This window comes from Sarcophilus harrisii, chromosome 1 (genome assembly GCF_902635505.1).
Source record: "Sarcophilus harrisii chromosome 1, mSarHar1.11, whole genome shotgun sequence".
In the NCBI taxonomy this organism is placed as follows: Eukaryota; Metazoa; Chordata; class Mammalia; order Dasyuromorphia; family Dasyuridae; genus Sarcophilus; species Sarcophilus harrisii.
The window spans coordinates 715,361,200-715,388,134 of NC_045426.1; the positions used below are offsets into that span (position 1 = coordinate 715,361,200).

Sequence of the window (26,935 nt, forward strand, 5' to 3'; positions counted from 1 at the left end):
TCTTTTTATTAGGAACTAAATCATCAAAACAAATTTCAAAATACACAAAAGAACTGTATATGAAACTAACAACTTTTAAGGAGGAAGATTAAAAATTATATTTGTCCTAATAATATCAATAGAATCAGAAATTTCTCATAACATTCTATCTCAATTTCTGAATCACTTTTAAAGTCTGTAACTATTAACTTTTATAATGTCTAATTTTTTAGATATGTAGTAACAAACAGCTATTTTTTTCTGAATTTTTTTTTCTATCTAAAAATACTGCTGGGGGGTTACTTTTGTAAATATTCCTTACTCAGCCCTCTACGATAATATCCAGATCACTTGTTAAAGAGTAAGCACTCTATCACTATCACAAACTGGGAAGCTAATGATTCCATGACTTTCTTTAATGATCTTATCCTTCAAAAGATGGAGGAACCCACAAGGAGAATTTTTACTCTTGATCTTCTCCTCACAAAGGAGAAATAGGTAAAAAATGTATGAGAGACTTAGCGACCATTTCATTTGAAAATCTGTGATAGAGGAAATGTGGGCATTCTTGGACAGGTGTCCTCAATTTTGGGAAAGCAATTCAAAGGATACCTAGATAGGATCTATGGGAGTAAAATGCTTCAAAGGAAATCAGCCCAAGATGGATGGGAAACACTCAAGACTGAAGTTCCAAGGATGTAAAATCAAACAGTTCCAGCGAGGAGATACAGTGTGATGTGTCTTAGGAGATCAATGTGAATGCTAAGGGAACTCACTGATCAACTTACATTATTGTTTTTGTTTTTTAGTAGCTTTTTATTTTTCTAAATACATGCAAAGCTAGTTTTCAATATTCACCTTTGCAAAACCTTATGCTCCTTCCCTCCCCTCCTCCTCCTTTCTCTAGATATAAAACAATTCAATATAAGTTAAACATGCAGTTCTTCTAAACATATTTCCATATTCATCATGCTGCACAAGAAAAATCAAATGAAAAGGGGGAAAAAAACCCAAGAAAAAAACACAACCAAATGATAATAATAAAAAAAAAAAAGCAAAAATATGATGTTTGGTCAACTTACATTAAAAAAAAAAAAAAAAAAAAAAAACCACAGTAAGATATAAGCAAGGCCAGGCAACAGAATGAATGTAGGACAATGGCAAAAGCCTGGGGAAAGAGTGTCAGGAATCCCAAAGCTTAGAAGGAGCTGAGGTTAATGAAGGAAACTAAGGACAAATGACATCGGGGGCTGGAAGGAAGCATTAAGGAAAAGGTCAGAGGAGTGCATGGGATTACTTTAGAACCAAGAATGAAGAGTTTCTCAAGGCGTATTGCTTTTTTCTTTTCTCTACAAAGGAAGACCTTTGTAATGGAAATAAGACAGAAATGCCCAAAAGAATTTTGTCCTTGGGTCCATAAAGAACTGGCAAATCTAACTGCTAAACTACTGTCAACGATGTTAGAAAGATCCCCCAAAATGGGAGAGGTACTACAAAACTGGACAATATTACTGTGGCTTTGAAAAAAAAAAAAAAGGAAAAGAATAGTTTCTTTTCAGGCAGTAGAGACTGACTGAATCCTGGGCAAATTCTGAAGAATCTCAAAGAGATGGTTGGCAAGCATTAGAATGGGACCTGGTAATTACAAAAAGGCTGCAGACTAAGACCAAGAACAGGTTATTTCTTTCTGTGATTGGGATGGCTAACCCAGCAGGTGCCAGGAACACTATGGCCCTACCATAATTAGCTTTTAGCAAAGGTCAGCAAAGTGTCTCTTGCCATAGTACCAAGAATCCTTTTCTGAGCAATGACCATGCCAGGTTCTAGATGCATGGAGAAGATGGAGATGTAGAGTGGATGACAACCCAATCAAATTTAGAACAAGCCAGATGGCTAGACTCCAAGGGTGCCTGCTGAAATGGCAAGAGATATCCAATAAAGTATTTTAGGAATGTGTGACTCTGAGCTGTTGAACATTTCATCATAATAAAGCTGCAAATGGCATGCTCATTAAGTTTGCTAGGATAGCCAGCACAACAAATGATAGAAAGAGAATCCAAAAGGATCCTGATAGGTTCAAAATTAGACTAAATCCATTAAGATGAGATTCAGCAGTGATAATTGTAAAGCCTTGTACTTGAGCAAAAAAAAAAAAAAATCAACTTTATAAGTATAAGTGAAAGAATGGATAGAGAGCAGTTGTTCTGGAAAAGATTTGTAAGTTTTAATGCACTAAAAGTTTAATGAGTTGGCAGTGTGATGTAGCAATCCAAAAAGCTAATGTGAACTTGGGCTACAATAAGACACAGTTAGAGCACTGGGTTCCTGGAATCAGGAAGACCTCAGTTCAAATCCAGATTTCAAATCAGATACTTCCTTGCTAGAAGACCCTGGGCAAGTCATTTGATCTCTGCCTAACAAAAGGATCCATTAGAGAAGGAAGTTCCTTTGCCAAGAAAGTCTTATAGACAGCTGTGGTCCATAAGGTCATAGTGGGACAACTGTATGAGGTAACTAGGTGGCACAGTAGCTAGAGCTGTGGGCCCAGAGTCAGAAAAGCCTGAGTTCAAATCCAGTCTTAGTTACCTAACCTCCAGTCTGCTTAATCTTCCTCAACAATAAAATGGGGATAATACCACTTATTACCCAGATTTGTTGTGAGGATTAAATGAGATAGTTGTAAAGTGTGTTCTGCACTCTGCCTGATAAAACAGTAGACACTTAATAAATGCTAATTTCCTTCCATTAAGAAAAGTGTGGTTCCCAGGAATAGAGAGAGGATGGTCTCCCCCTAACCTGCAGTCATCAGATCTTAACAGAGAAGTAGCATATTCAGTTCTGGACATCACCGATTAGTTGGAGTGTCTGGAGGAAACCATCTGGGATGGAGAGGTCTTTGCTGAGTCTGTGTCATCAGAAGACATTAAAAGAACTGGGCTGGATGCACCTGGAGAAGACTTAATGTGAAAAGCCATCATTGTGGAAGAAGGATTCACTTACTTTTGTTTGGGTCCAGAAAACAGAACCAGGTGCAATGGATGGATGCTGCAAAGAGGAAAATTTGAGACTGGGGTCACAAGACTCCTAGTCTTGTCCTGATACAGCCCTGCTGCAGGTCTTCAAGCAGAGGCCAGATGGTTACTTGTCCTGAACACTGATAGCAGGACTCTGTGAATGGGATGGGTTCTACAGCTGCTGAGGTTTCTCATGGTTCTCATTGTGTGAATTGACAAAGTTCCTGATATTCACCTTCTTCCTATGTTTCCTTTTCTGAAAAGTAGGATTACAACATCTGACTAATGTTGGAGATTAAAAACTTTATTTGCACTTAATTAAACACAAAGAGGGCTGTGTCATGGTCTAAATCTTCAGCTATATTCCTATCTCTTTTGGTGAGTCAGATGTGTTAGCAGTCAAAAGCCTTCCCACGTCCATTACTTTATAAGGTAAAGGGCAGGTTTTGGTGTAAACTTTCTGCTAGAAAGGTATATATTCTGACAGAAGACATGAGCTTATTTATTACATTCATAAGGTTTTCTCTAAAATGAATATATGGTGTATACTAAACTCTCATCCCAGGCAGAAATGTCTTCCCACAGTTATTAAATTAGCAGAATTTCTCCTTAATATTCATTCTCTAATGTTGAGTAAGGTCTGAGCACATTCAATATATATTCACGTTTTCTTTCCAACATGAAATCTATGATGTTGAAAAAAGTGTATTCTGACAAACTTCCCACATGTATTACAATCATATGATTTCTCTTCAATATGGGTTATCTAATGGAGAATTATGGTTTTGGCTGAAAGCCTTGTCACATTCACTTCATTGATAGGTTTTCTTCCAGGTATAAAGTTACCTGATGTCAAGTAAGGTATGAGCTCTTGCAGAAGACGTTCCCACATTCAATACACTTCATAGGGTTTTTCTCCAGTATGCATTCTCTGATGTCGAAGAAGGTGTGCACTCTGACGGAAAAACTTGCCACATCTATTACACTGATAAGGTTTCTCTCCAGTGTGAATTCTCTGATGGAGTGTAAGGTCTCTGCTCCGGCTGAAGGCCTTCTCACATTCATTACATTCATAAGGTTTCTCTCCACTATGAATTCTTTGATGTTGAGTGAGGGCTGAGTTCTGGCGAAAAGTCTTCCCACATGCACTGCAAGCATATGGTTTCTCTCCAGTGTGAATTCTCTGGTGCAGAGCAAGGTCTCCACTGTGGTTGAAGGCCTTCTCACATTCATTACAGTAATAAGGTTTCTCTCCAGTATGAATTCTCTGATGCTGAACAAGGTTTGACCAGTCACTGAAGACCTTTCCACATCCACTGCATTCATATGGCTTCTCCCCAGTATGAATTCTCTGGTGGAGAGTAAGTGTATTGCTTTGGGTAAAAGCCTTTCCACACTCTTTACATTCATATGGTTTTTCTCCAGTGTGAATTCTCTGGTGCAGAATAAGATGTGAACCCCGGCGGAAGAACTTGCCACACTCATTACATTCATAAGGTTTCTCTCCAGTATGAATTCTCTGATGTACAATAAGATGTGCCTTCTGTCGGAAGCACTTCCCACACTCCTTACATTCATATGGTTTCTCTCCGGTATGAATTCTCTGGTGCAGAGTAAGGTCTCCACTGTGGCTGAAGGCCTTTTCACATTCATTACAGTAATAAGGTTTCTCTCCAGTATGAACCCTCTGATGCTGAATAAGGTTTGACCAGTCACTGAAGACCTTCCCACATTCATTACATTCATATGGCTTCTCTCCAGTGTGAATTCTCTGGTGGAGAGTAAGTGTATTGCTTTGGGTAAAAGCCTTGCCACACTCTTTACATTCGTATGGTTTTTCTCCAGTGTGAATTCTCTGATGCAGAATAAGATGGGTACCCCGCCGGAAGAACTTGCCACACTCATTACACTCATAAGGTTTCTCTCCAGTGTGACTTCTCTGATGTACAGTAAGATGTGCCTTTTGTCGGAAGAACTTCCCACATTCTTTACATTCATATGGTTTCTCTCCAGTGTGAATTCTCTGATGAAGAGTAAGGTTTCTACTCTGACTGAATGCCTTCCCACACTCCTTACATTCGTATGGTGGCTCTATTTGAATTCTCTGGTGGACATTAAAGTTTCTGGACGAGCTCAGCGTGTTCCTTTGCCTATATGATCCCTGTGCAGGATGAATTTTTTGGTGTTGTATAAGCTGTGAGGTCAGGTGGAAGGCCTTGTCACATTCATTATATTCTTGAGGTTTCTCTTTAGAGTGCAATCTTTTTTCATTAATTTCTGAATCATAATTAAAGCAATCTCCAAATTCATAATTAGAAAATATCTCCTTTGAGCAAGTTCTATTATATTTTGGAAGATCTGAAAACAAGGTAAAGTGTCTTTGATTTATGTCACATTCATGCACACTTTTCACACTTACAACTGGTTGTGGAAAAAGGCTTTGTGCTGGACTGGAGCTTCCACTACATTTATTGTATTCAGAGAGTCGTACTCCATGGGGAGGCTTCTTCTGGATGAATGCTGTGGCTTGAAAAGGATTCTCCTCATTATTCTGCTGCCTTTCTGAACAAGCATCAAATCTGCAGAATTCTCTTAACTCAAAGACACAATCACCAACATTCATGAGCGTTTCCTCAGACAATTTTTCCATAGAAAGGCCAAACTTTAAAGCTGATTCTTTGACTTCAGGCTTAGCTTCCAAATCTGAAAGAAATAAAAGTTGTATAAATCTCTTTTGTTCTTGTTGCTATTTCATCAAAATTTTAAAGTTTGATGAATTCGAAAAACAGCAATATGAATATTTCCATATACCACAAAGGTCCCAATCCAGAAAAAGATTTCATATGAAATTGGGGATTTATTATTATGTACAGCTTGTTCATATTTATTAACACTTCCCCGTGTCCCCTTCTGAATATTCTGCGTTTTGTGTTTTATTCATGTTTTAATTAATGCTCATTTCTTTCTGGCATTCCTACCTGTCCACCCCCATGTTCCTACAAGAAAGTAAGCCCATGTGTAATAAATTAAGTAAACTAAATTCACACACTTCCCATATCTGAAAATGTTAGGTCTCATAAATAAATCTAGTCCCTTCTCTGCCAAGAGGTAAGAAACACAATTTATCAAAAGTCTTCACAAATTACCAATGTGCCTCCCTTCCCTTCCCAATGAATTCTCTGAAGAAGACAGGGCCAAAAATGTGGAATACAACATATATTATAACACTTTTTTTTGATATATTGGTTAGTTTTACAGAACCTTCTCCTCCTTCCTCTTTTGTTATAAATTATAAATAAGAATTTTAAATTTATTAATATATAAACATATTATATATAATAATTTATTAAAATAAAATAAATATCAAGGTCTCATAGGCTACCTAGTCCAAGTTCTCCAGACACCAAATGAAACCCCATTATAATATACCTGATAAATATCAAATTATGACTGATCAATGCATTAATTAGAATACCCAAGTCTTTCAAAGACTTTACAATTTTCCTTTACAATACTGTACTCACCATATCAACAGATAACCTAGGTCTGCTCCTTTTACTCTTTATAATTTAATAAAAGTTTTCTGAAGTTTCTATGAAGTCATCATTTCCAACTGATGAGTACTTTGTTTCCAATGCCTTGTTACAACAAAAATTTTTTTTTCTTGTACAAATGGATCCTTTTGTCACTGATCTCTTTGGTATATGTGTCTAATAGTGTTATAACTGAGAGAAAGGGCCTTACTGCAATGGTCTATCAATAATGACTACCACACTTTAAGCAGAAAAAAAAAAACCCTCACATATAGTACAATCTCATATTATGGTAGTTGTTATGAGGGAACTGCCTCCCCAAGAATTACAACAATAAAATTACAACAAAGTTATTGGGTTGGAAGAGTAGTTAATCTATACAAATGAGGAAATTGAATGAATTGCAATGACTTCACCACTTGCTCCAGAAATCTGGTTCATTCAATCCCCACAATTAATACTTGCTGTCTTAATTCCCTCAACTCCCTTAAATATAATGGAGAGTAGCCACAATAAAGAAAGGAGGAGAGCAGAAGCCATCAGGTTAGGTGTCTGTACATAAAATCCTATGTCTGGGCAACAAAAAAAAAAAGGGTTACCTTCTTCTCGGCATCTGTGCCCAGATCCTTCTCTGCCACTATTCTGACTTGCAAACTTCCCTTTATCTTCTGTTTTTCCCCAACTCCTTCAGGTAGGAAAGTCTTGTTTGGTTTGTATCTGTGCCCTCAGTATTTGGCAAAGTGCCTGGCACATAGCAGGTACTGAAGAAATGCTTTAGGCATCCACCAATAGAGCCAGATCTGACCTTATAGCTATTACTAAGACTGAGTGGTGAAACCTTAGAATAGAGTATGACTCTAAGTTTATATATTATTCAAAAGAAACAAGATGGATAAAAATTAGGGGTGGTGGAGCTACCATGGTCTATTAATGAAGTGTAATCATATGAAGAAATCCAGGATCACAGGGGAGAAGCACAACAAAAGTGTTAGGTGAAGGCAAAGGAAGAACAAAGAAAGTGATTTTGTCACTGGAGAACATTACTGAACACTTGGGAAAGGCTAGAAGGAATCACTCAAGAGATGACTGGCAAATAAAAACAAAATTTAAAATGACATGAAGCTGAGATAGACCACTAACACCATGGACCACTTCATAAAATATCAACTCTGGCCACTTCAGCATCAGTGTTTGGAGCCTGGACCTGTATTACTACAATATTGAACAATTTCCTTGGATTCAAACACATATTTGATCACATTGGAAATTCTACCAAAGTATGGTCTTCCCACCCTTTTAGTGACCATGAGCGCTGCTCCATTTCTTTTAAGGGACTCTTGCTCCAAATGAAGCATTTTCTGCTTCAGGAAGACATCTTCTAGAAGTAACATCCAAAAGAGATGTCACATTATCATAGGGGATTGAAATGCTAAAGGAGGACATCAAATGATCACTGGAAGAATAGGCAAGGTTGGCCTTGGAATACAAAATGAAGCAAGATAGAGATTGATATAGTTTGGTCAACATAACTCTCTGGTCGGAGCAAACACTCTTTTTCAAAAACACAAAAGGCAACTCTATACATGATCCAGGACCAGATGGTCAATATGAAATCAGGTTGAAGTGATACTCTTACCACTTGAAATCAACAGAACTTTCTTTCCAACTGGATGATAAAGGTAAAGTCTAGCAACATATATATATATATAATAATATATATATATATTATCTAGCAACATCTAACCTTGTACAGACCCAAACCCAGGTTGAGAACTTGTAGCTCTCAGGCCAAAGAAGAAGCAAATATACTTTGTTCTGGATTGTACTATTTTGAGAACACTGAAAGCCTGCAGGACTGGTTCAGCTCTAACCTCCAAAAATACACAGAGTCTAATTCTCACATCAAATTTAAAGTCAAGGAAGATAAGTAGAAGAAAGGCAAACAAAAAAGGGAAAAATAAATCAAATAAATTTAGAATTTCAGAGAAAATGGAAGGAGAGATAAGGTTACCTTTTTTTTTTCTTTCCTGAGGCAATTGGGGTTAAGTGACTTGCCCAGGGTCACACAACTAGGAAATGTTAAGTGTCTGAGATCAGATTTGAACTCAGGTCTTCCTGTCTTCAGGGCTGGTACTCTATCCACTGTGCCACCTAGCTGCACCAAAATAAGGTTTTTTTAAATAAGTAATGCCAAGAAATAAAAGAAAATAATAGAATGGGAAAGGTAAGAGATCTCTTCAAGAAAAGTAGAGGTATAAAGGGAATGTCCCAAGCACAAATGGGCATGATAAAAGACAAAAATGGGAGTGACTTAACTGTAAGAAGAGTAAGAAATGGCAAGAATACAAGAAAGATCTTGACATCACTGATAACTATAATGGTAGTAACTGATCTAGATTCAGACATCTTGGAGAATGAATTCAAGTAGGCCTTTTACTAAGCATTGCTAATAAGGCTAGCAGAAGTGATGGAATTCCAATTGAGCTATTTAAAATCCTAAAGTGAAAGTGCTTCACTCTATATTCCAAGAAATTTGGAAAACTCAAAAGTGGCCACTAGATTGGAAAAGGTCAGTTTTTGGCCCAATCCTAAAGAAAAGAAAAGCTCCCCAAAATGTTCAAATTCCAAACAACTGAAATCATTTCACACACCAGCGAGATTATGCTTAAGATTCTGCAAGGAAGGCTTTGATGATATGGGAACCGAGAATTCCTTAAAGAGCAGACTGGTTTTCAAAAGGGGTAAAAGAACAAGAGACCAAATTGCCAACATTCGCTGGGTTATGGAGAAAGCAAGGGAATTTCAGAAAAACATCTACTTTTGCTTCATTGACTCCACTAAAGCCTTTAATTGTGTGGATCCCAACAAAATGTGGCAAGTCCTCAAAGAGATGGGACTACCGGATCACCTTACTTGAATCCCAAGGAAGATGTATGTGGGCCAAGAAACAACAATTAGAACTGAACATGGAACAACTGATCGGTTTTAGACTGAAAAAGGAATAATGCAATAGTCACCTTATTTATTTAACTTATTTTCAGAGTATATCATTCAAAATGGCAGGCGTGGATGAATCCAAAGCTGGAATTAAGACTGCTGGGAGAAATGTGAACAATCTCAGATGTGGAGATGATACCACTCTGATGCAGAAAAGTGAAGAATTAAGAATTAAGAGAAGGGTGAAATAGGACTATGTAAAAACTGGCTTGGACCTCAATATTAAAAAACCTAAGATCTTGGCAACAGGTCTCATCACTACCTTGCAAATAGAGGGAGAAGAAATGGAAGCAGGATTGGTTGTATATTCTTGGGCTCACAAATCACTGCAGATGGAGATGACAGACATGAAATGGCAAGTTTGGACAGCAGATTAAAAAGCAGAGACATCATCTTGCTTACAAAGGTCTGTATAGTCAAAACTGATTTTTCCAGTAACTAGTATGGCTATGAGAGTTGACTATGAAGAAAGCTGAGCACCATAGAATCAAAGCTTGAGAAGCCTTCTTAGAGTCCCTTGGACATCAAGGACATCAAATAAGTCAGTACTTAAATTAATTCAGACCTCATTCGAAAGACAAATCTGAAGCTGAAGTCACATAAGGGAAAGACAGGACTTACTGAAAAAAGATTGATGGACGAAGAAGTCAAAATTATCTATAATCATATGAAAAAATGCTCTAAGAGAAACCTAAATCAAAACAACTCTGAGGTACTACTTCATACCTGTTACATGGGCTATTTTGGTAGAAAAAAGAAAATGACAAATGATGGAGATAATGTGAAGAAAATTGGGACACTGATGTACTGTTGGTGGAGTTATGAACTGATTCACCCATTTTGAAGAGCAATTTGTAACTAAGCCCAAAGGGCTATAAAACTGTGTATACTTTTGACCTAGCAATACCACTACTAGGTTTTAAGTCTGTAATCCAGAAAATACACAAAAAAGGCAAAGGACTTAATTGTACAAAAATAATTATAGCAGCTTTTTGTGATGGTCAAATTGGAAATTGAAGGGATGCCCTTCAATTGGGGAATGGTTGAACAAGTTGTGGCCTATAAATGTAATGGAATATTACTGTGCTATTAAAAAATGATGGCAGGCATCTTTCAGATGGAAGGATCTCTGAAGCACAGTGAAGTGAGCAGAACCAAGAGAACACTGTACACAGTAACAGCAACAATGTGCAATGGTCAATTTTGATAGACTTTGCTCTCCTCAGCAACGAAATGATAAAAGACAATTCCAAAAGATCCATGATGGAAAATGCCATCCACTTCCAGAGAAAGAACTGAGGACACTGAATGTGGATCTCAAAGCAGATTATTTTTCACTAATTTTTTTTCTTGTTTGTTTGTTTGGGTCTGTGTTTCCTTTCACAATTTGAAAATACATTTTACATGACTGCCTATGTATAGCTTATATGTATAAACTGTTTGCTTCTTCAGGGAGAGCTATGACGAGGGAGAGAATTTGGAACTCAAACTTTTAAAAACGAATGCTAGATATTGTTTTTATGTGCAATTGGAAAAAATGAACTATTAATTCCGTCCCGCTGTGGGGGGTGAGCCAGGGCCGGGCACCGGGACACCCAGCTCGGAGGCAGGCCCTTCTGACCAGTGTCCGAGCAGCGTCTGGGGCAGGCCGCTGCCTAGGCTGGGAAGACCCGAGGCCAGACAAAGGTCTGGGGAGAGCAAGGGACACTATACAGAGGAGGAAACTGAGGCCCCAAGGGGATGGGGCAGATGGGACACCCAACGAGGTCAGGACTGAGAAGAAACGGCCGCCAAACAGCACCTGAGGGTCTCCCACTCACCTGGGCCACAGCTGCTCCAGACCCCTCCCCATGGCGTCCAAGGCGCTTCCCCTCGCTCCAACTGCTCAATCATATGGGGTTTGGAAACTACGAGTCCTGCCCAGGGGAAATGGGAAAGTGTTGGGGTCAGAGAAGACCCCAACCTCCCATTCCTAGGCCCCCCCGCCTCCAGGACAGGTGGGCCCCACCTGGGGGGTCTGCACCCGGCTCTTGGGCTGGCCTCATTCCGCAGATCTGGGCCCCCCTCAAAGCCTGGGAATCATTCCTAGTTTCAGGGGCCCCCTGCCCCCTTGGCATGGACTCAGGGGGAGCCCCCTTACCCAGGCAAACCAGGCTCCTGTAATTCTCCAGCATCACCTCCCAGTAGAGCGCCTTCTGGGCGGGGTCCAGGTGCCCCCACTCCTCCTGGGAGAAGTCCACGGCCACGTCCCCAAAGGTCACAGAGCCCTACAAGATGCAGGACCATGGCTGCTAAAGGAGGGGGATGGGCAGGTGGAAGACCCTGCCCTCTGGTGGGGGGGAGGCCTGCTTCTGACTCAATGGGACCCTCCCCTCTCACAGGCCTAAGAAGACAAGGGCAGGTGGGGGCTCAGCCTTCTAGGGGCCAGCTCTGGCTTCTGCTCCGAGGGCCTGTGCCCTGCCTGGGACTCCCCCTCCCCCCAAACCGGCCCCCGAGCCCTCCTCCCTCCTCCCCCACCCTGCACAGATGCTGGGCAGGCCCATCCCCTGGGAGCCTCGGGTTTCTCCACCTTTAAAAGGGGGACAAACAGCCCGACTACAGGGGCCGCAGGAAGCCGGCTGGGAGTTGGGGAAGCTGGGTGTGGAGGGACCTCCATGGGGGCCCTGCCTGGCACATGGGGGGGTCCCCGCAGCCCCCTGAGGATGACGTCCCAGACCCAAAGGACTCCTGGTCTCCCAGGCTCCCTTTGCGGGGCTCACGGGCTATGCCCAGGCCCGAGGAGTCACAGGGGGCAGGGCTGGAGGCCCAGCCCAGGCTCCCACCCGGTGCGGCTCCCTAACCCTGACTCCCCCGAGGGTCACGGGGAGCCCCGGGAGGCCCCTCACCCGGGAGGCGCCGTCCGCCAGGAACACGGGGGCCATCTCCTCCTGCGGGGGCTCCTTCTGCCGGGGAGGGCGGCGCCGGCCCGGGACCCTCCCGCGGGGTGAGACAGGGCGGGCACCAGGATGTCCAGCTGGGGAGGAAACAGGAGGAGAAAGGGTCGGGCAGGGCGGGCACTGGGACCCGGGCTGGGGTCAGCGCCGGGACCCTGGGGCTCCTTCTGCCGGGGGGGGGGCGCCGGCCCGGGAGCTCTGGCTGGGGGGTTGAGACAGCGCCGGGTACCGGGATGTCCAGCTGTGGGGGAACGAAAGGAGAAAGGGTCGGGCAGGTTGGGCCCCGGGCCAGTCACACAGCGCCGGGCCCGGGACGCCCAGCTCCGAGGCAGGCCCTTCTGCCCAGTGTCCCAGCAGCGTCGGGGCAGGCGAGCGGCCGCTGCCCAGGCTGGGAAGACCCGAGGCGGGACCAGGGACCGGGGAGAGGCAGGGGCGCTGTACGGAGGGGGAAACTGAGGCCCCAAGGGGATGGGGGAGGGCCGGGGCGGGGCCTGCCAGAGGAGCGCGAGGTCCGGCGGCTTGTCCGAGGCCGGCTCCAGGACTGGGCTGCGATGCGCCCTCGAGTCCCGGGACAGTGCGGACGCGGGGGGAAGGTGGGTGCTGGGGAGCCAAGGAAGGCTCAGGAGGAAGTCAAACACGGAGAAAGAGTGCGCATGCGCAAGAGGCAAAGCGGGGGGATGGGGACGATCTGTACTGCGCATGCCCGTTCTTTCCCCAGGTAAGCAGCCTTGTTCCGAGCAAAAACCTGACGTCAAAGCCCGCCCCGGCTTGGGTCCCACTCACCCTGACCCGGGAGCGACGGTGGAGCGGAGCCTAGGGATTAGTATTTGGTCCTGGCAGAAGTGACGTAGACCTCGGGGCCGGCGCTGGAGCCCCTCCCAAACGTGGGCCGCGAGGCCTTCTGGGAAATGTAGTTCCAATGGCCGGCCGCATGTCCTCATGCGCAATCGCAGTCTGTGGAAGGGGCGGGGCGCCCTCTGGGCCAGGGTCAGTAGCCAAGACAGGCGGGGCCTGCAGGTGAGGGCCCCTTTGGGCCTGGGCCCCTTCTGGGCCCCGGGGCCCGAAATGGTGGGACCATCCCCCGCCCCCTAGGAAGGCGGGCGGGCTCTGCCGGCTGGGAGGGAGGCGCCCCGCGGGTTGGGCCAAATGCGTCCCTGGGCCCCCTCCCTGCCGCCCGGAGGCCTAACCTCCCTGGGGGCCCCCCCGCCCTTGGGGTGCCTGGGCCCTGCCCCTCGGTGGGGGGCCAGGGAACCTGGGGCCCCATGGGCCCGGCCCCCCGGGCCCCCCTGGGCCCAGGGGGGGGGGCGGCGCCACCTTTGGGGGCCGGGGCCACCCCCCCCCCCCCGGATTCCCCCGGCCACCCCCCCCCCCACCCCCTTTTGGCCACCCCCACCCTGAATTTGGGGCCTCCCCCGGGGGACCCACCCCTTCGGCCCCCTCCAGCCCTCCGAACCCTCCCTTTGGCCCCTTGGGAACATTCCCCCAGAACCCTTTTGCCCCTCCCGGTTCCCCTTTCGGTCCCCCCCTCCCGCCCCGCCCGGCTCGCTGGGGCTCTTAAGTCGTCCGAGGCGCTGGGGAGAAGGGCCGGGGGCGCGGTGCCCGGAGGGGCTCCCCCGCGTCCGGTTCCGGCCACCCCGGGCGGCCGCCCCAGCCCGCCCGGCTTTGGAAACCCGCCCTTGGGGCCAAACCGGGGGGTTCGGGGGAGCGGGGTCCGGAAAAGGGGTATTCTGCCAAGCCGGGGCTTCCCGGCTGCCGCCCTGGGTCTAACGTCCATCGTTTGGGGCCCCCCCTTCAGGCCTTTTATCCGGGGAGGGGCTTTGCCTGGAAGCCAAGTTTTTGGCGGTTCAAATTCTCCCCTACTTTCCCAACGTTACCGGACCTAACTCTTACCTCCTCCATGGCACCCTTGTACCCGTGCTCTGTTCTTTGGAGGCCTGGCTAGCTTGGATCTTTCAGGATGTTTCCCTTTTTCTTTTTTGATACAATTCTATTGGGTAAGACCAACCACCTCTCCCACCCGGCGGTCCCAACAGGGGCCGGAACAAAGGCGGCGGCCAGACAGAGTTTGATCTTTTAAGATGGAAGGGGTCCCTCCCAGGGCAGAGTTTGGGCTGGACGGAACAAAAATACATTTTTGGTTTAAAAGCAGGACCTGTGTGGGTGATTCAAGTGTTCCTGGGTTCTGTGGGAGCCGTCTCTAAGTTGTGTCGTGACAGGAACAGGAGTGGGTGGCATGATTTAGTTCAGTTGGCAATTCTGTGGGCACAGGTGTCAGGAGGTGTGATGGATGGCTTTATGCTGGAATCCCCGCTGCTCATCAAAGCAAAGCTCCTTGTCAAAGAGTGAGACGATCCGGAGTGCAAAGAACTGTTGTTGTGTTAAGCTCAGGGTTCATCCTGCTTGCTGAGACTTAGCCCAGGAAACAACAGTATTCCGTTGAACTATCCCTCTATGGTTGAACATTTAAGGTGCTTCCAGTTTTTTTCTCTCCAGTTATAAATAATGCCACTTGGGAAATCTTTGAGCAAAAAAGTGTTTTTTTCTTGATATTTGATAATATTTTCTTTTTTATTTATTTATTTATTTTTCTTATAACTTTTTATTGACAGAAGCCATGCCAGGGTAATATTTTACAACATTATCCCTTGCGCTCACTTCTGTTCCGATTTTTCTCCTCCCTCCCTCCACCCCCTCCCCCAGATGAAGCAGTCCTATACATGTTAAATATGTCACAGTGTATCCTAGACACAATATATGAGTGCAGAACCAAATAATTCTCTTGTTGAATAGGGAGAATTGGATTCAGAGGGTAAAAATAACCTGGGAAGAAAAACAAAAATGCAAGCAGTTTACATTCATTTCCCAGTGTTTTTTTCTTTGGGTGTAGCTGCTTCTGTCCATCATTAATGAATTGAAACTGAATTAGGTCTCTCTGTCAAGGAAACCCACGTCCATCAGAATACATCTTCATACAGTATCGTTGTTGACGTATATAATGATCTCTTGGTTCTGCTCATTTCACTTAGCATCAGTTCATGTAAGTCTCCCCAGGCCTTTCTGCAATCATCCTGCTGGTCATTTCTTACAGAACAAGAATATTCCATAACATTCATAGACCACAATTTACCCAACCATTCTCCAATTGATGGGCATCCGTTCATTTTCCAGTTTCTAGCCACTACAAAGAGGGCTGCCACAAACATTTTGGGATAATACTTTCGAAGAATGCTCCAAACAATGGAGATTTTGAGTCTAAAAGCAGGACTTTCTGTAAGTTTCATTGCATACTGCTACAAAATTCTACATGTTGATAATCGTACAAACCACAAACAACTGCCTCCATCTTCTACTCCCTCGCTAGCATCAAGTATCCTTTATTTCATTTATTTATGTTTCTATTGGGAGTGTGAGATGGATTTTCACAATTCCTTTAACTTGTATTTCTGGTTATTATTGAGGTGTAACAGTTTTTCATTAATCTTTCCATTTCCAAATCCAGTGGCTCTTTGGCATCCACCTTTGCTGTAGCCTCTACATTAGATCACCCACTTCTCTTTAATCTTCTCTCTAGGTTTGTGTGTGTGATTGCTAATTTTTCCTGTTTCTTCCTGCTTGTTTCATTATCCTAAGTCTCCTATAATGGATCCTCCTCCCTAATGCTGAGTGTTCCTCACAGATCTGTCCTGATCCCTCTTCTCTTCTCCTTTAACTTGGTGATCTCATCAGTTTCCACAGATTTAAAGATCATCTCTATGCAGAAGACTGTCACATCTGTGAGTCTTAACCTCTCTTTTGACCTCCAATTTCATATTTCTCACTGTTTATTACAATCTTAAAATGGATTTCTCATCGACATCTCAGACCGAATGTCCTATTTATATCACAAACTCAAATGTCCAAAACTGAATTTGTTTTCCCTTTAAATCCTTTCCTATTCCCAATTCTCCTTTAACTTGGAGAGTTGTTTGACCCTCATTTTTGAAGAAGTCCAGTGACATCCCAGTGATGTTCTGACTTGCACATGAACGGGATCTAAGAGAAGTAGAATTGGACCACGTCATCAGCCCCACTCTCTCTCAGTCATGTATGTCCAGTGGCAAAACAAAAGTCAGGAAAACTGACACCAGCTCAAAATCCAGTGGATGACCTTGGTGTCTGTGCTTTAAGCTCCACAGTGTCCTCTTCAGCCATCTTCATGACCTGCAGAACACATGGACAGATTGTTCTCATCCATTCTGCTGGGGGAGGCTTCTCAAGTTCAGGGCACACTCACTGTGGTTTGAGGGCCATCAGTTGCCCTCCAGCTGAGTTAGCTCTTCTGCCAAGATGGTCTTACTGGGGTATGCCCACTGCCCATGTTCCAGGTTCTTAGAGCCATAAAAGACAGTGGACACCAAAGGGGGAAAAGCAGCCCTGAAAAAGGCTTGGCAGCTCTCATAGCCAAGGAGCTAGTCCTCCCTGAACACCCTACACATCCCACTTGAAAGGGGATTTGTCCATCCCACCCCACTTCTCAAGCAACCCCTAGGCTTGCAACCTAGAAATTCTTGCTTCTGTACTCTCACCACCCCCATCCAATTAGTTGTAAAATCCTGGAGTTTCAACTCTCATGTCACCTCTGACACAAGCCCCATCTCCTCTGAAACTTTTCCTATCTTCCTACAGATTCCCATTACCTCACACCTGGCCTCTTTTGGCTGCTCTCTCTGATTGATCCCTCCCCAGTATAGTTTAAGGGACTGAAAACTTTTGAGCACAGGAAGGAAAGTAACCTTTGTTTCAAAAAGATTCTGCACTGGGGAGAGGTACTTGTATTTTCTCTTTAAAAGCACAAAAATAAGGAGTTCAAGTTGTAATTTGCTTTGATGCAGTACATCTCCCAGAAAAGTCAGAGATAAATGGGAGAACTTATATTTGATTTATGAGAGCAACTATAAAGTAAACAGAAAAATGATGACGAGAAACATCTTTTTGATTTAAAACAATCTTAACTTACGAAGAAATATAGAGTGTTATGAGAAGTGTCTAAAGATTCTTAAGAGTGATGGCTGATCTATAGTCGTGTGAAAAAATGCTCTGAATCACTATTGAAGAAATGCAAATTAAGACAACTCTGAGATGCCACTTCACACCTGTCAGATTGTCTAAACTGACCGGAAAGGATAATGATGAATGTTGGAAGGGATGTGGGAAAACTGGGACGCTAATGCATTGTTGGTGGAGTTGTAAAATGATCCAACAATTTTGGAGAGTAAATTGGAACTATGAACAAGAGGCTTTAAAATTGTGCAAACTCTTTGATCGAGCACTGTCTCTACCATATCTGTACCCCAAAGAAATCATAAAAGAGGGGAAAGAACCCACATGTGCAAAAATGTTCTTAATAGCTCTTTTGTGGTGGCAAAGAACTGGAAATTGAGTAAATGGCCATCTGTTGTGGGATGGCTGGATAAATTATGATAAATGAAAGTCATGGAATACTATTTTTTTCTATAAGAAATGATGAACAGGCTGATTTCAGAAAAGCCTGAAAAGACTTACATGAATTGATGCTGAGTGAATTGAGCAGAACCAGGAGAACATACTACACATTGGCAATAAGATTGTGTCATAATCAACTATGATAGACTTGGCTCTCCTTAGCAAAGCAGCGATCTAAGATGGTTCCAATAGATTTTGGATGGAAAATGCCTTCCAGATCCAGAGAGAGAGCTTTAGAGACTGGAGGCAGATTGAAGAATCCTCTTTCATCTTTTTGTTTTGCTTTTTTCTTTTTTTGTGGTTTTTCCCTTTCCTTCTGAGTTTTCTTTCCCAACATGACTAACATGGACATATGTTAAAAATGATTGTTCATGTATAACATGCCAGTTTGCTTGATGTTTTGGGAGGGGGAGGTAGGCAAGAGAAAAAATTGGACTCAAAATATTACAAAAATGAAGGTTGAAAACTATCTTTACATGTAATTGGAAGAATAAAATGCTATGAAAAAAAAAGTGTTGGCTGATGAGAAACTAAAGAGACTTCAGAGAAATTGGAGAAGACAGTGAGAGGAAGGAGAGACCTTTTATTGTTATGGTTCTAACCTTTTTTTGCTAAATAGTTAAAGAAAATTCTTGAGAAATGGGTTTAAGGTAACATTTTTTTCACAGCTAAAGTATCATGAATAATTATGTCTTTATTATTTCATTGTTGATAAATTGCATATTCAGAGATCTTACTATTGATTTAATCCAAAGGATGACATATATATGTGTGTGTGTGTGTGTGTGTGTGTATATATGTATATATATATATATATATATACATATATATATTATAGAGAGTGCAGGAAGATATGAGTACTGTTGTACTATTGGGAAAGTTTAGTAAATAAATATATAAACTTGTGAGAAGAACTTTGAGTTTTGTTAATTAAGGTATATATTAGAATTTTATTATTTAATGAAGAAGTATGCCATCAAACTCCCCGGATTACCCTAGAGCTCAGAAACCTGAGTGAAGAAGTCATTTAGCAGGCAGAGCAAATGACCTAATTGCTACATTGGATGTAAAGTGCTATTCCTGGTGACATTGCATAAATGTATTAGAACTGGCAAGCGTAGCTGCACTGCACGTTCCCACCAATTCCAGAAGTGCATTTGTAGGCTCAGGCTAGGTACATCTAGTTCTAGACTTCTTTGTTCCTGGCACTTCAAGGACTGGTGATCTAGAACTAGAAGTAACCTCAGAGATCATCTTATCCAATCCCATCATTGTGTAAATGAGGAGCCTGGGGTCCAGAGACGGTGCTCCAGAGCCAGTAACCTTTCCATTATATCTTCAAGGTCTAGTGGAAAGATTCCTGGCTCTGGAGTTAAAGGATCTGATTCTTCCTAGCTAGATGATCTGGACAAGGTACTTGTGCCATCTCTGGACCCCGGAGCCCTTGTCTCCTCCCCCCCCCCCCAAGCTGTGTCCCTTTCAGGCCCTGGAGGACCCAAGACTCTAGCTGCCTCATCCTCCATCACTTCTACCATTTCTCTCAGCTCCCTCCTCCTCCTGGTGCAGGTGAGAGGGGAGAGTTGAAAATCAAGTAAGTTAAATCAATTTTAATACGGGGAAAAGTTCCAGAGAGGCCGCCAAGCATGGATCCTCTGCGCTCCTCTGATATCATCCCAAGGAAGGAAGGGGAAGCTTCTCCTTATCCTGTGCTCCTGGCCAGGAGCCTGCCCCCCACACCTGGGGATCACCAGGGTTGCTCACATCAGGTGGCCGCACAGAGGAAACCTGGCTTCTGTACACTGAGGGATCTCCATTTTAGTTAGCTATTAAATAGTGAAAGGGGGAGCAGCAGATTTGGGGGGAAGGAGGTGCTTCTTCAATGGGTGCTAAATAGTTTCACATCCCTCTTTCCCCCTTAGCTTTAGCACTGTCCAACCTGGCCTGAACCAGTCCCTGCGGAGTCTCAGAGCCACAAGGATTGTTGAGGGCTGACTCTTCAAACACAGATTCTGTCCTAAAAACTTTCACCAGTCTAATGACATGGATCGAGACAAATGCCAAATCACACACTCTCCAGGGGTTTATTTTGTGTGTGTGTGTGAGTGACAGAGACAGAGACAGAGACAGACAGATGAAAACCTTTGTCAGACTGCTGAAATCCAGGGATCACTTTTAGAATCATGGTTTTTAAATGCAGAAAAAAACAACCAAAAAACCAAAACCAAAAAACGCATAAGATTACAAACCAATTATAAAAGAGTTGCTAAGATTTTTTTTAAACAAATTCACAAACAGCAGAGTAAAATTCCCCTATTGTAGCTCCTTTTCTAAATTCTGAAAGACATAATGGATTTTTTTTTTAATGTCCATTTTAGAAGGACGTCAGGCTCACCATTTTTTCACTTCTCCAGATACTTCTCTGGTCTTCTCCATCAAGTTGCCTCTTTCCTGTTTTATATATTGCTTTGCCTATTTATTAGAATATAAGTTATTCAAGGGTTATGAACTCTTTCTCTTTTGCTTATTTTGTATTCCCAGCACTTAAGATGTTCCCTGGTACCTAATAAGTGTTTATTAAATGCTTGCTAACTAATCAACTGATCCTGGACTCAAACAAACTACTTATTTTAACAGGGAATGTTACTTTTGGAAACCAGTCATTTCAAAACTATTCCAGCTTCTCCACAAAGGAAACCGACATCTCTTTTGGTGAAATTAAATCTAACGATGTGCCAAACCCCTATTTTCTAGCAACTCAATGAGGTATACAATTTTAAACTTTAAACTTGTGCTGCCCAATTAATTGGGAAAACATTTTTATATTCAAAGGTTCTGATAAAGGCTTCATTTCTAAAACATGTAGAGAATTGACTCAAATTTATAAGAAATCAAGCCATTCTCCAATTGATAAATAGTCAAAGAATGTGAACGGACAATTTTCAGGTAAAGAAATTGAAACTATTTCTAGCCATATGAAAAAATGCTCTAAATCAATATTGATCAGAGAAATGCAAATTAAGACAAGTCTGAGATACCACTACACACCTGTCAGATTGGCTAAAACGACAGGAAACGGCCATGGTGAATGTTGGAGGGGATGCGGGAAAACTGGGACACTGATGCATTGTTGGAACTGTGAATACATCCAGCCATTCTGGAGAGCAATTTGGAACTATGCTCAAAAGGTTATCAAACTGTGCATCCCCTTTGACCCAGAACTGTTACTACTGGGCTTATATCCCAAAGAGCTCTTAAAGAAGGGAAAGGGGCCTGTATGTGCAAGATACACACACATACATAAATTCTGGCCTTTTTGTAGTGGCCAGAAACTGGAAATGGAGTGGATGCCCATCAGTTGGAGAATGGCTGAATAAGTTATAGTATATGAATGTTATGGAATATTATGGTTCTGTATGAAATGACCAGCAGGATGATTTCAGAAAGGCCTGGAGAGACTTATGTGAATTGATGCTGAGTGAAATGAGCAGGACCAGGAGATCATTGTACACGGCAATAACAAGACTATATGATGATCAATTCTGATGGACGTGACCCTCTTCAACAATGAAATGATTCAAACCGGTTCCAATTGTTCAGTAAATCAGCTACATCCAGAGAGAGAACTATGGGAAATGAGTGTGGACCACAACATAGCATTCTCACTCTTCTTGTTGTTTGCCTATATTTTATTTTGCTTCCCTTTGTTTCTTGTGCGGCACAATAATTGTATAAATACGTATACATAGATTGGATTTAACATATATTTCTACCATGTTTAACATATATTGGACTACTTGCCATCTGGGGGAGAACATGGAGGAAAGGGGGGGATTGGAACACAAGGTTTTGCAAAGGCTAATGTTGAAGAATTGTCCATGCATATGTTTTGAAAAATAAAAAGCTTTCATTTAAAATAGATAGATAAATGAATGAACGAACAAATGACTGAATAAATAAATAAATAAACTGTGCTGCCTTGTTTCTGCAATTTGGGGTTTGTTACTCCTTAGTTGGACACCATTGGAGCTTCTGATGGAACAAATGAGGATTTTTCGTAAATCCCCGTTTAAGTGAAGCCATTAGTTCTATCTTCCTGCTTTTGGGGAGTCAAAAATGAAAGTCATTCATCCATAATCTAGATTAGTTAAAGCCTTTGTGTGTAGGTACATTTAAAAATTTTTCCACTTTCAAGTGCATTTATTGTATCAATATCAAATATATTTATTGTATTTTAATGTATCTTCAAATCTATACTGTATTAACATAAACTGTCTTCAATTTTTTTAATAGCCTTTAAAATTAATTTGCTCATTTCTTTCCCCACATTTTGCAAAACAAAAAAACCATTTAACTTAAAAAATAAAAAGTTTCAAACCATAGCTGCATAGTTTGGCAAACCCTGTTCCTCCATTGCCCATGGATCAGAAATGTATGTGTGTCTTTATAGTTGACGTTCATCCCCTGTATAGTGATAGGAAGTAAGCAGTGTATTTCACCTTGGACTTTGGGGCTGCCATGGCATCGGTTGGAACTCTAGGGGCATTCCAAGGAGGTTTTCTCTGTGCTCACCTCTTGTGGACTCCATAGTCCTCCTGACTCCAGTCCTTTCCCTCTATTGGTCTGTGATGGGAGGTAAGCAGTGTATTTCACCTTGGACTCTGAGGCTTCCACATCTTTGCTCTGAGCTTCACCGGCTCCACAGACTTTGTGGCCCTCCTCCTTTTAGCTTCTCATAAATCAGGTTTTCCTTCAGGCCTTCTTACTGGCCGTCTGTTTCATGCATCTTCCAACTTCCCTTGTGTTCATTTGTCTGTGTACGTGAGACCTCTCCCATCTTCCTGGCACCTCGCAGTGGGGGAATGCTAAACAAATACTTCTAACTGGACGTGCACCATGGGGGCAGTTCAGAGCCTCAGCCTGGTTCCTTGCCTTCCCCACCTCAGCTTGGCTCCTGAGGTCCTGTCCTTTTGGGCAGGTGGAAGAGCAGAAGTAGCTGGAAGGACTGACCCTCATTTCTCTAACAGCCAGGTCCCAGCTAAGCAGAATTTGCTTCTTTCCTGAAATGACCCTCAGTCTCAGGTGAGTCCCAGGCCATCACAGACACCTGGATTAAGAACCAAAAGTGCCTCTTTCAGGCCTCTTTTTTACACAGATGCAGGCCCTGAACTGGATGTTCCTCCCCAAATCGTCAGCAGTCAATAAACATTACTTAAATGACTACTATGTCCCAGGCAGTTGGGTGGCAAAGTGGACAGAGTATCTGGCCTGGGGTCAGGAAGATTCATCTTAAATTCAAATCTGGCCTGAGATGGGTCCTAGCTATGTGACCTCGGGTAGTCTGCCTCAGTTTCCTTATTTGTAAAATGAGCTGGAAAAGTAAACAGTCAACCACACTGGTATCTCACGTGCCAAGATAACCCTAAAAGGGTCAGAGGAGTGAGACAAGCTTGAGAACGATTCCCAAGCCCAGGAACAAATGAGGCGGCTGAACAATTGGGCCGCTGCAATTGTGTTTTGTACAGTTTCATGATGATCTCCTGTATCCTACCCTTCCCCCTCCCAGAGAGCCATCCCATGGAACAAAGAGTAGTTTTTAAAAGAGGAAAGAAAATCAGAGCAACTGATCAAAACATTGGAAAACTCCCAAACACTTATTGTGCACAGCATGTAACTCTGAAGGCCCCCACTCCCTCCTTCATTGCAGTCCTGCTTGGGCTTTATATTTTGGCAGTTTTATTTTAGGGTTTTTTGTGAGTCAATCTCTCCACTTACATGGTCCTAGTCTCTGGGTAGAGTGTTTTCTGGCTCTCCGGACTTCCTTCTGCATCATTCATGTGGGTCTTTCCAAGCTTTGAGTGTTCATCACAGATAGGATTTTTTATAGCACAGGCATATTCCATTACATGAACACACCACAATTCATGTAGCAACAACTCAGTCGATGGGCATCTACTCTGTTTCAAACTTTCTGCCATCACAGAAAGTGCTGTTATAATGTTTTGGAATATATGGGGCTTTGTCTCTGTACAGAGTCTCTGGTATGAAAGATGAGTCACTTTATTTGTGTGATCCCAAACTCCTTTACAAAATAACTGTGCCATCTCACTCTATTACCCAATGTATTAATGCGCCTTTCTTCCCACAATCCCTGTAACTTTGACTATTGCCATTTTTGCTCATTTGCAGAGTGTGGGTGAAACCAGAGTTGTTTTGATTTGTAATTTCTCTTACGTTTAATGATTTGAAGCATTTCTAACAGCCCAATCGATATTACTTTATCATTAGTTCCTCTATTTATTATTCCAGCAGCAAATAATTATGTATTGAGGTGGTTTAATTTGTGTTTCTCTCATAAATTAGCAAACATTTTTTATTCCCTCCTACTTTCTTCCCTTGCCATAAATAAGCATAATCAAGCAAAACAAGTTTCGATGTTGCCTTTGGCCAATCATGGACATCTCATTTCTTGATCAGGAAGTGGATAGCATTCTTCATCGTCAGTCCTCTGGAATAATGGTCAATCGTTGCATTGTTCAAAGTTCTTTGCAAAGTAGTTCATTTTTTGAAAACTATTGTTATTGTATAAATTGTTCTCCTTGCTCTGCTCACTGGACTCTTATCATTTCCTATAAATCCTCCCAGGTCTCTCTGAAAGCATCACTTTGATCATTTCTTATAGCCCCAAAGTTACTAAATTCTGCTTAATATTCAATCCAACAATACCACTAATAGGCCCATCATCCAAAGAGATCAAAAAAGTGGAAAAGGACCTCAATATGTGCAAAACATTTCTAGTAAGTTTTTTAAAGCAAATAATTGGAAGCTAAAGAAGTGCCCATCAACTGAAGAATAGCCAAACATATTATAGCATGTGCATATGATGGAATTAGTATTCCATCCATTAGCGTTGTGCTGTAAAAAATACAGAAAGGCATATTTTCAAAGAAACCTTGGAACAGTTGTATAAATGGATATAGAATGAAGTGAACAGACCCAGGGGAACAAACTATCTAAGCACAATATTATAGGCTTTTGAAAGACCTAAAAACTCGATATTGAGATTTAAAAGCTTCTACCCAGCTCTAGTCTTTTCATTAGAAATGAGGAAAGCTTGTTATACTCTTAAAGGTTCATTTTTTCCCTCTTTAAGATAAGATTCCATTTTTTCCAGGATGTTAAGTTTTGTCTTTTGGAATATCACATCATTAGCCTCTCCCTCCTTTGTGGTAGTTGCAGCATAGTATTGTATGATCCTGAATCTACTTCCTTGGTCATTCAGCTTTTTCTTTGTGGTTCACCGGGATGTTTTTTCTTTGACCTGGAAACTAGATTTCATCTATATGGTTTCTAAGTATTTGCAATTTGGGATTTCCTTCAGAAGGCAATAGATGAATTCTGTTTTCACTTTGCCCTTTGGCTCTACTAATTTTTCTTCAACGATTTCTTAACACATGATATCCAGAAGATTTATTTTTAGTTTGTTTTACGCCTCTGATGAGTCTTAAATTACTTCTTGACCTACTTTCCAAGTTAGCTGTTTTTTATAACAGATATTTTAATTTTCTTCTGTTTTTTTTTCCCATTCTCTTAACTTAGTTCTGTTATTTCTTGTTTTCTTATGGAATCATCGAATGAATTAAAAGCATTTCGAACATGTTTGCTCGTTTGAATCCCTGTATTAAACAAGAGGAACGCAGACGCAAAAATCAGCAGCATTTACGTTGTCGGGACAGTTCACTTTGTCGAGGCAGAAAGGACGCTTTGAGAGCAACAATAAGGGAAGCAGAAAGGAGCAAATCGTGGTCTGAGAGTTTTCCGAAGGACTTGGTCCCAGTTCTCAGAACGAGGTACAAGAGGGGGAGTGGGGTTGGGGGCAGTCGGGGAATGGCCGGGGTGAGAACGGAAGAACCAGGCGGGGGAAGCGGAGTGAGCTCCGCGTTGAGACTTGGGCAGCCACCCCTGCAGATCTCAGAGTTCTCTGCGCTTGGACCAGTGCTTTCCTTCCGGGGACACCCCGGCTTCCCAGTTCGCTGACCCCCTCAGCTCCGAGGCCGGCGCCTTCCTCCTCCCTCTTGTGGACATCATCGCCCCCTTAATCTCATCGTTAACCCTTTAGTCTGATAACTCCCCGGCCTTCCTGGACTCTGCTCCTCTTCCCCTGCGTGCGCCGGCCTCAGTTTACCCCTCCGCAGTCCCAGTCCCGCATGTGGCCGGCTCCCCTGGGTGCGGAGCCCTCTGCGACAGCCGCCTGCATTCTCCGCGGCTTCCAGGCGCGGCCCCTCCCGGCCTCCGCTCCGTGTCCGGCCTCCTTCCCCCCGGGCGGTCTCCTGGCTTCCCTCGGGGGTCAGCTCACCCCGGGCCTTCTGCCGGGAGCCCGCGCCGGCGCCGCCCATTCGCTTGTCTTCCCTGGGAGGTCACGGGCGGTTTCCGCAGAAAAAGTCTTCGGTGAACTTTAATGCGCAGGTTATTTCATTTCATTTCTTTTGTTGTTGTTTAAATTTGCTTTTGGCCCTTTGCAGGTCGTTTCCCGTCTCAGCGCGGGAACTTCGCCGAGCCAGGGACTGTTTTTACCTTTATTTTGCCTGCTCCTCGGTGCTTGTGAATGGCGAGAACACTGACTGAGCGCTGACCGTGTGCCCAGCACCGAGGGCAGAGGGAGCGACGGGCAGAAAGGTCCCCGGAGCTTCCCGAGGGAACGGTCAGTGTTCGTCTCCTTTCCCCGATGGAATGAATCCTCTTAGGCTCTGGGACCCAACTATCAGCAGGGCCAAGGACTCTGGGGACAGGAGCTCTCTGGGCTGGGTCGTCAGTAGCTGGGGCTGCTTCCCAGGACCATTGCCGGGGCAGGGGGCTGGAAGCCTCAGGGCTCGTGGACTTGGGGTCCTGAGCTCTTGATCAGGATCCCAGCTGGTGGTTCGGCTTGCCCGGCGGCCCCCCAGCCCCTGCGGCTCCTCCAGGGTGCCCCGGGAGGAGCGGCTGGTGGGGCCCCTCGTCAGGG

At 43.4% G+C, this 26,935-nt stretch overlaps 1 protein-coding gene across 1 annotated transcript in view; it reads right to left on the reverse strand.

Annotated features, from left to right (window-relative positions):
- Positions 1 to 1,052: 1,052 nt before the first annotated feature.
- LOC111719283 (zinc finger protein 345) overlaps positions 1,053 to 26,935 on the reverse strand; it is a 369,988-nt gene continuing 344,105 nt past the window's right edge. Inside the window, exons 4-5 of the mRNA XM_031957964.1 lie at positions 11,344 to 11,439; positions 1,053 to 5,696 (exon numbers count right to left, since the gene is read on the reverse strand). Of these exons, the coding sequence (XP_031813824.1) occupies positions 3,886 to 5,696; positions 11,344 to 11,439 (1,907 nt within the window). The 3' untranslated portion in view covers positions 1,053 to 3,885. The remainder of the gene's footprint in view (positions 5,697 to 11,343; positions 11,440 to 26,935) is intronic.